This window comes from Clarias gariepinus, chromosome 10, assembly GCF_024256425.1.
Source record: "Clarias gariepinus isolate MV-2021 ecotype Netherlands chromosome 10, CGAR_prim_01v2, whole genome shotgun sequence".
NCBI lineage: Eukaryota > Metazoa > Chordata > Actinopteri > Siluriformes > Clariidae > Clarias > Clarias gariepinus.
In genome coordinates this window covers 23,747,302-23,756,419 of record NC_071109.1, presented here as the reverse complement: position 1 = coordinate 23,756,419, position 9,118 = coordinate 23,747,302, and the positions used below count along the sequence as shown (strand labels likewise).

Below are 9,118 nucleotides of genomic sequence, written 5' to 3'. Positions count from 1 at the left end.
GCATGTATAAGAGTAAGGAAATATATTTTGGCCAATTTAGACCTAATCTTAAACACAAGCAATGTCCCAACTAACTTAGGAAATGTTATGTAAGCCAAGTAAACAGGAAATGATGCTAGATTTCCTGGTTGCTTAAACTATCAATGAGACCAATGTGGAGGGAAGAAAACTCATTCTACAGGGAGGAAGATAGTTTTAGTCTGTGTCTTACCACAACGGTATATATAGAACAAATGCTTTACCTAAAGTGAAAAAGTTTTTTTTTTTTTGTACTGTAAGACAGTTACATATACTGTTATTTTAGTAAAATGACAGGCAACTTAATGAGAGATTAAGAGACTTAGAAGAGATACATTTGCTTGTTACATTTAAAAGGTAAGACCCATTTTCTTTTGATAAGTATACTACTGTGTAATAGGAATTGTATCACATTAAGTAATAAGTTATGTGTGAATGGATGAAACTTTGAACAGTTTATACAGTATACTTCTGTAATTCTGTCTAATTACTGCCTTAGTCTAACTGACAGTGTTAAAAAAAGTAAGATCCAGAACTTAGTTTACACTTAGTTTATTCTGGAAGATCAAATAAAGTAATCCATATCTGAAAAATCATTGCAGTATAAAAAAGTATAAAATGCATTTTTCAATTGTAAAGCAAAGCACTTCCTGGTCTAGGGGAAGTTTAGCAGCTAAAAGTAGAATCATATTGCAATATGATTTCTCTTTCTTTTTTATGAAACAAGATGGTTTCTGGTTTATATGGGTGTACTAGACAGTATGAATAACTACACCAATCAACCATAACATCAAAACAATTAACATTAAAAGCACCTAGGATTTAGGTTTCCCTTGTGCCACAGGGGCGGTTCTGGCCCCTTATATCATGACTTCATGAGACTTCAGGGTGTGTGTGCTGCAGTGTCTGGCACTGAGACATTAGCAACAGCTCCTTTCCTCTCCATGGATTGGACGGTTTGTGCTGCATTGACTTTTCTGTGGGATCGGGAAAAGTAGGTTGCCCTTTGGTCCCAATGGACATGAATTGGCCTTGGGTGCCCATGATGCTTTTACTACTATATACTTGTTAATCAATGTTGTTTAATTCATCTGACGGTTCTGTTAATGGTTATGCCTGATCAGTGTATACTGATATATACACTATACATGTATGTATGTATGTATGTATAAAAATTGCAATATGCAAAATTATTGTACTGTATACTGTAATATATCTAGGATGGTAGTGTTCAAGTTGAACATGTACATTAGATGATGAACAGCATTTATTTATGTGTAGCACTGTTGGTAAACCTGAAATTAACAACTGTACTCACTACTTTTTACTTTCACCGCAACTTCGGGACATAAATCAAGCTGTCGTTATATAGTAATGCTAAAAATACAATACAGTACCTTGCTTTACATATACACATTTTGCATTATCAAAATAATGCACTTTTGTCTCGTCTAGCTACTGTAGTAGTCATTGCCGGCAGCTTAAATTCTGGATAGTTTTCTGGAAGTGCTTAAATATGAATATGTTTTATGTACGACAGTGAAAGGCATTTAAATATACTGAGGAATACATCCAGCCATTTTCTGTACCAGTTATTCTGTGCAGACTAATGGCTGGCCCAGGGAACATGGAGCACAAGGCAGGGGACACTGTTGCCAACAAGCCTACAACGTATGTCTGGGTCTAGGATAGCCTAGTGGTAAAGGCATTGGACTACAGTTCGGAAGGTCCCAGGTTCAAATTCCACGACTGCCAAGTTGTCCCTGTTGGGCCCCTGAGCAGGTCCCTTGACTGCTCACATGTATAATGAAATACAAATATATACAGTAATATACAGCTCTGGATAAGGTTGTGTGCCAAATGTAAATATGTCTGTGGGGTAAACCTACCAAGAACAGGGAGAACATGACTATTCCACACACAAACTGAAGGTCCAATGTGACAGAGACTACCCACTAAGCCACTTTGTTGCCTGAGGAAAACACAATTTATTAAATTAAAATTTAATTTAAGTATTTTCCAATATATCACAATATATTTATGTTCCATAGTGTTAATTATTTCAATAACATGATATTTATTATTAACAGCTTAGGTTCCCTATGCTAGGACATGGAAAAAAATCTAAGTCAAAATCAGATTTAAATACAAGTACGTTAGGAACAAGGAATTTTGTTGTGGCTGAATACATGATATACTGGAAATACATTAAACAATATTTAAGCACTACACAGATTACACATATACACATTTTCTCCATTCTCTTGATCTGTATCTGCATGATTTTATGCATTGTGGCACTTAATTGCATGATTGTACTGTATAACTGCATGAATGAGCATGTCCTAGTTGGTAACAAGTCAGTGAAATAAGTTGAAACATTATACTATATTTATGGGTACATAAAGTTACAATTTATACAAGTTACCTGTGTATAATTCATGGTACGAAATTACCAGATTTTTCTTGAGTAAAAGACTGAGACGATCTTTTAATGGAAACTAGACCACTGCCTTTAAAGTCAGTCACAGATTTCAGCCCAAAAAATGAGAGTATACAGTAGACAGCATATAAAGGGTTTATAAGCTCATGACATTTTTCCCTTAGTTGTGAACTGCAACCCCATAAAGCTTAAAACATAAAAACAAGCCATATAGTAGATCAATTAGCTGTCTTTCATTCTCTTAAAGAGAAAGCTTTAACATAAGTCTTTTCATTAAAAAAGCCATTGTCATGCCTTGGATCATTTCTTGCTACAAGTAATATAAGCAGTCTCCCAGGGCCCCTGGGCCACCAGGGGGCCCTATTAAGAATGGAAGGATTAATAAATTCAGAAATATTCCTGCATATATTCCTTTTGTTTATCAGTGATGCAGGGTGGACAGGCCATAACACCCAATCGTAATGATATTCCTATAACAATGTGTTCCAAAATGTTTAATTATTAAAATGCTAACATTTTTTACAAATAAGTAAAGAAGCAGTTACCAGTTTAATCTCTCCCTCATTACCCATAGTAATGGTTAATAAAATATATATTTTCAAAATGAATTATGTGATCAAACTTCACATACACTTCCCCTTTTCAAGGAAATATAAAATCACTGTTTTGCTTTAATGCTACTTTAATGAAATGACATTGGGATAAAGTAAATGAATGACCACAACACAGTGTTCTGTTATTGTAAGACAACAGAATCAGTCAAATTCCAGTCAAGTTACCAGTGCCATTTTACTCTGGGTTGAGTTGGTAGGAAAAAATAATAAGAGCAGTATGTACATATGTTTAATTATTTTTGTCAAAGTAACTTTTTTAAATTTATGACAACTAATATAAATGCCTGTAGTGATGCCAACAATACTATTGTCATAGTATAATAACAAACAAAAATCTCTGCTGGGACTGTAAATTTCTTTCTATCTATTGATCTCTCCCCCTTTTTCCTATAAACCCAACAGGCAGCATATAATAAACAATATCTCACCAGAATAGAAGATAGAAGAAGTATTGGAGAAAATAATTGTTTAGGTAACAGTGATGTACCTCATATATTATGATCCAAATACATCCAGGGATCTTATGTTAAAAAAAGTTTTAATATGACTGATATGATTGTACATATTGTTTAATGTTAATGCCACTGAGATTTGAGGTTGACAGAATGACAGATGCTTTCTTGTGAGAAGAGATTGAGGCTGTAAAAAAAGACTGTACACACTCTCTCTCTCTCTCTCTTTGTATGCAAGAGAGAGAGGGAGAGAGAGTGAGAGAGAGAGAGGAGAAGCAAGTGTACGTCTGCTTGTGAGTGAGCATAAAATAGACCTGCAGAGTGCAAGTGTGAGGCAAAGAGGATCTTGCTTGTCGAGGGTGATAGCACTGCTCCCTGTTCTTCCCATGCCACATGATTTACGTCACTAGGATCTGACCTCCGTGTACTGTCATTTTGGTTCTGTTTCTATTCAACATCATTAGCTGTTGGAACCTGGGTTGGGCTTTTGGAAGTGATTCTCATTTTGGTTTATTTCCTCTATGTCTGTTCATTGGTCTATGCTGAAGGACACAGAGCAGCGGAGGAGATGGAAAGAAGGCGATAGACAGAGCGCTTATCATGCATGTTCTCTAACTGAACAGCAGGAGCAGCAGACAGAGTTGGAAGGGGGGGTCTCAGACAAAAGCTGCAGACACTGTTCGCTCAACGACCGCAACGAGCAACAAAAGACAAAAGAAGAAGGAGAATCTACGGAACATAAGACTAAGGCTGTTTGCCTCCTTTTTTTTCAGGATTTCATGAGCTACTTGCATCACATTGAAGGCATACAGGATGTCTGTGTCAGGAAAGAAGGAGTTTGATGTAAAACAGATCCTTAGACTTCGCTGGCGCTGGTTCAGTCATTCCTCTCACACATCAGCAGGAAATGGGGGGTACATTCAGCAAGAGGGATTTGAGCACGGGGGCACACCAATCCAGAGCCGCCTAAAGAGTCACTCCCGGGATAGAGGAGGTCTTCGTAAGAGCAACAGCCCGGTACACAGCATTCTGTCTCCCACCCCTGGCCCAACACCTGTCTATGTCAGGACGGCCAGTCAATCATGGCATGAGCAGAATATCATCCATCACCTTCAGGCCAGCGAGGAGTCCCCAAAAAACAATTCTCTGCCTAATGGCAGTAAAGTGAATGGAAAGACCAGCCAAGAAAATTTGAAAAGCAACCCAGAGGAGTGCCCAGAGGAGGAAGCCACTGACAGGTAAAAAAAAACAAAAAAAACTAGAAATAGAAACTGAGAGGCAGACCTGTGAAGATATGCCCATGGCTGTTAAGTAGCAAAATAGATGAACTGCTAGACACTAGACACTGCTAGCAAAATAGATGAACTGCTAGACACTTTTCTATTTATTTATTAGATAGTTTAATAAAATACCCACTCTACTTGTAAAGTTGAGTGGCAGAGCTTAGATTCTGGCAATGGGTGTATTTACAGTAAGCTGTATGAAGTGTTAGTCATGAGTGGTTTAACCATGATCATGCTACCATATTTAATGGCCACTTCAGTCAACTAATCATGCCAGTTAAATGACCTCAGTAATGGTAAGGTTTGCTTTAATGTCATTAGTTGTGTTTACTACCCGGCAATGTTGCTAACATGCTGGCTCCATGGAGGATATCATTTTCCAATCAACTTCACCATGCAGCTGCCACCACTGTTCACCTGGGGATACTTCATTCACATTACACATGGTGTGCAGAACCATAGCGCTTTGAAGTATCTGAGCATAAATTATTTATTAGGCAGACATCTTGCTGGTAACAGCTAAGGCAACCCAGGCTTTGCTTTTATCACACATAGCACATATTAAAAGATACAGCAATATGCTACAGTATATGCTTTTTTGCCATTTGTATTTAACAAAACTGTAGTTTTGTGTTTAAGTGCATAATAATGCATTTCTTCTCAGAGTTTTAAACATTATAGCAAGGATGCTACTGCAGTAGAGAGCAGAAGAGCACACAAGTGTTATAAAACTGGAAGGGAAATGAGATGTACAGTATAGAGGCAACAGAACCGTATTTCAGGAAAAAAAGTAATGCATTTGTGTAGCTCTTAATCTTCAGAGCATGTTTTGGTTTGCTGTATTTTAAATAAACATATATAGGGCTCATGATTGTGCAATATAGAGTAACATTAGTTTTTCATCACCAAATAGGCAAAATAATGAATAGAATTTTATTTCAGCGTAACTTCCTAAAGAAAAATGAACAGCAAAGAAGAAGCACAGATGCACATGATCACATCTTATTAAAACAAATACGGTAATTTTGAAAGGTCTACATTTGTCTAAAGCTGACAACTTTAATTCTACATGAAAAAAATGATAACTTCAATTCCACATGACAAAAACTGAAAACCCAGATGACAGTTTGTAATATAACGTAAGCATACATGTCAACATTGACCGATGCTGTTGTCGGCACGGATCTTTGCTGCTTGGGTTTTAAGGTTAATGGAATAGCTTTTATTTGAAATTAATTGACAGTAATAAATAAGTTGCAGTTATTTATTCCATGTGTATCTTGGAATTAAGAGAAAATGGCAATTTATTTATGTAGTTACATGTGACTCTAGCTAAGTGTATCGACCCTTTAATTTAAACTTGTTTTCCCAAAGAAGAAAGAGGTGTCAGTCACCTAATATATAAGGGCATGTCATTATTTAGTTTCTAAATAATATGCCTTTTATGAATAGCTAAGTAACTGAGCTTAAAGTCAAAGGATATATTATCCATTATATTACAGCAACAACTGCATAAATGTGTAGTCAAAAGCAGGGGTGAACTAATTGTGTTTCAAACAGTGTTTTGTTTTTTGTTTTTCAAATCACTGTTTTATTTTAACAGTAAGCCTTTGTCATTACTTTTAAAGATGTGAAAATAATATTAATGATGATATTCTGTCAATATATTAAAGTATATAAGACTGCATATTTATTTGCAAAACACTTCTTATATAATGCAATGTATATGCAGTTTGTATTTAATATTATTTCCTTTTTCACATAGTATGTACATAAAAGATTGCATGTGCTTGTAGGCACCCAGTATTTGTATATGATTTATATACTGTATAACCATCAGGTCTTGCCCAGGCTGAAAATATCATGCTTTGGAGAGTATGCTGAAATAAGCAAGCTGCTAAATGTAATTTATTATTTTCTCATGTCATTAGTTACTGTGATGTGAAAGCTAATTTTCAAGGTGGCTTAAGTGCATTAATAAATCGTTGCATTGACGGTAAATAACGCTGGCACTTTCTCTAAGATTACATGAAAAAAAAAATTTTTTTTTATAGTTAGACAGTTTCGTTGCCATGGGTCCTTGCTTTGGGTTCAATAACTTTACACCACAAATCCAAATGGTTGTTCTGAGATACATTACACCCTTTTTATAACCACACTTCTTTTTTAAATTGCTTGCAAAAAGATATAAACAACAATCATTTAAACTACAGTGCCAAAATGTGTATAGTTCTGTAAGGTTTACTGTGTTTTTTCCGACAGTATTGGCAATTACACATTTAGATAACTTAAAAAATGGTAAAACATGGTAATAATTACTTGCGTGGGACTGAAAATAACCTGCATTGTTTGCATTGCAATGGCAATTTGATATGCTGAGGGCTATGAATGTTTTGTGATTTTCTATAGCAATCCTGGCACATTTGAGACCTGTTCTTCATAAATATTTCAGTATGAGCTCCTCACACAGACAAAGACCAAGGGACCGTACAGTGTGCTAATACAACAGTGGCAACAGGGGGTGTGATAGCTCATCTAACAGGCAAAATGTTTTACTGCTGTATGTTCAACTTCTCGATCATATCTATAGGGGCTGATAGCTGTTCATGGAATTCGGAAGCGCCAAATTTGAGATTCATTTTATATACTGTATTTATTTATTTACTTTTTCATATCTTTGCTTAGCAAATGTGGTCTTGACAAATTCACACTCTGCCATCTGGGTTTTCTATTAAATATCACATCATAAACACAAGATGCATAATTTGTCATAATTTAGCAAGCCAGTCACAGTAGGAGACACATTTCTAGCCACGCTTATGAAAGAATCTCTCTCTCTCTCTCTCTCTCTCTCTCAAAATGGTACCCTAAGGGTGGACCTTTTAAAAGCACTGCTTAGCAGGACGAAGATGAACTGAGGATTGTTTTCCAGCTGTGTCATATCCTGTTTGTGGTTGGAGTCTCACAGGAAAGGACAAAAGCGTCTGTCTTTCCTCCTTTTATGTGACAAGCCAGAAATCTTAGTGGCCTCTTCTTTGTGGTTTCCTTCTACACCGGGTGCTGTTTGCACATTACACAAGGATGCATATGTGCAGCACCTTCTTTCCTGGTAAAGTTTAATTGTATAAGACAAAGAGCTTTAATACACTCATGAGAACATCTGACAACTGAAACAGCTTTTTTAAAAGAAATAATCTGACATTCTCAAACAACTTTATGACAACATTTATTCAAGTAAGACACACTATAGCTCACATATGGGTTTCCTAAGAACCTTTGTTGCGTGTTGGCACATTTTTTACTGGCCTGTCAGAAGGACAGCAGGTTAGCTTGCAACAGCATCAATAGGTAACTGGCACTGTGTAAAACTGATCCCAACTTGAGCTTGTTTATGAAATTAGAGCTCTATTAAATATGTCATTTATTTTAGCAGAAGCAGAAATGCAATTTATACAATAATTATACAGCTGTTACTGCTGGAACCAAGGCTTGGGTAAAATGAATACCAAGTAATTGCAAATGAAAAAATAAAATAGAACAAACTAAGAAAAATAAAGAATTAGATTTTTCACTCTTTTTATGGAATAACTGTATTAACCAGTCATTGTATTGACCAGTCATGTATACATTTAAATCATTACTGTAGGTCTATAAGTTAGTTGAAATTTTACATTTAAAACAACATCACAAAACAAAAAGCATTTCTGCGCTCTAGCCGAAACTGAATGCACTATGCTCAAAGGAGAAAGACACAGAATCAAAGTGTGACAAGCTCCCTGGAGCTGAAGAGTAGATGAAAGAACCACAGTTAAAAAGGAATTGACATACTGAGTATATATACAACTGAGGAAGGTTTACAAAAAAAATTAAATAATAATAATAATAATAATAAAAAAGAATAAGAAATAATATGGGCTGCATTATGGTGACACTGTAACACTGTGGTGCAGCAGTAAGCAAGGCTGCCTCACAGCTCCAGAGTCCACAGTTTGATCCTGAACTGTCTGTGAGTAGTTTCCCCCCCATTTCCATATAGGGTTCTACATTTCTTCCCATCACTTAAAACACAGCAAATTGCCCATAGGATGTATATATTTGTATCTGTGTTTATTTAAAGCTAGACATATTCAGTTAGTTCAGATGTAAACCAAGAGTGGACATGTCTGTGGTCTGTATAAGTAATTCTAAGTAATTTTTCATCCACAAACTATATCAATAAATATCAATTTACAGAACATAACTTTATTCAGCTACTAAATTTAACACCTTGTGGAACATTAAGTAAAGCTTTTTACATTTTTTATAATA

General features: G+C 35.7%; 1 protein-coding gene across 2 annotated transcripts in view; it reads left to right on the top strand.

The window, feature by feature from the left end:
• Positions 1-100: 100 nt before the first annotated feature.
• klhl4 (kelch-like family member 4) overlaps positions 101-9,118 on the top strand; it is a 33,079-nt gene continuing 24,061 nt past the window's right edge. Inside the window, exon 1 of one of the 2 annotated variants that reach the window (XM_053505261.1) lies at positions 101-375. Coding sequence is in view for 1 of the 2 variants with exons in the window: in XM_053505260.1 (XP_053361235.1) it covers positions 4,341-4,765 (425 nt within the window). In the remaining variant the exon portion in view is untranslated. Of the gene's footprint in view, positions 376-3,842; positions 4,766-9,118 lie in introns of those variants that run through there. The other variant, XM_053505260.1, reaches the window with a different exon arrangement.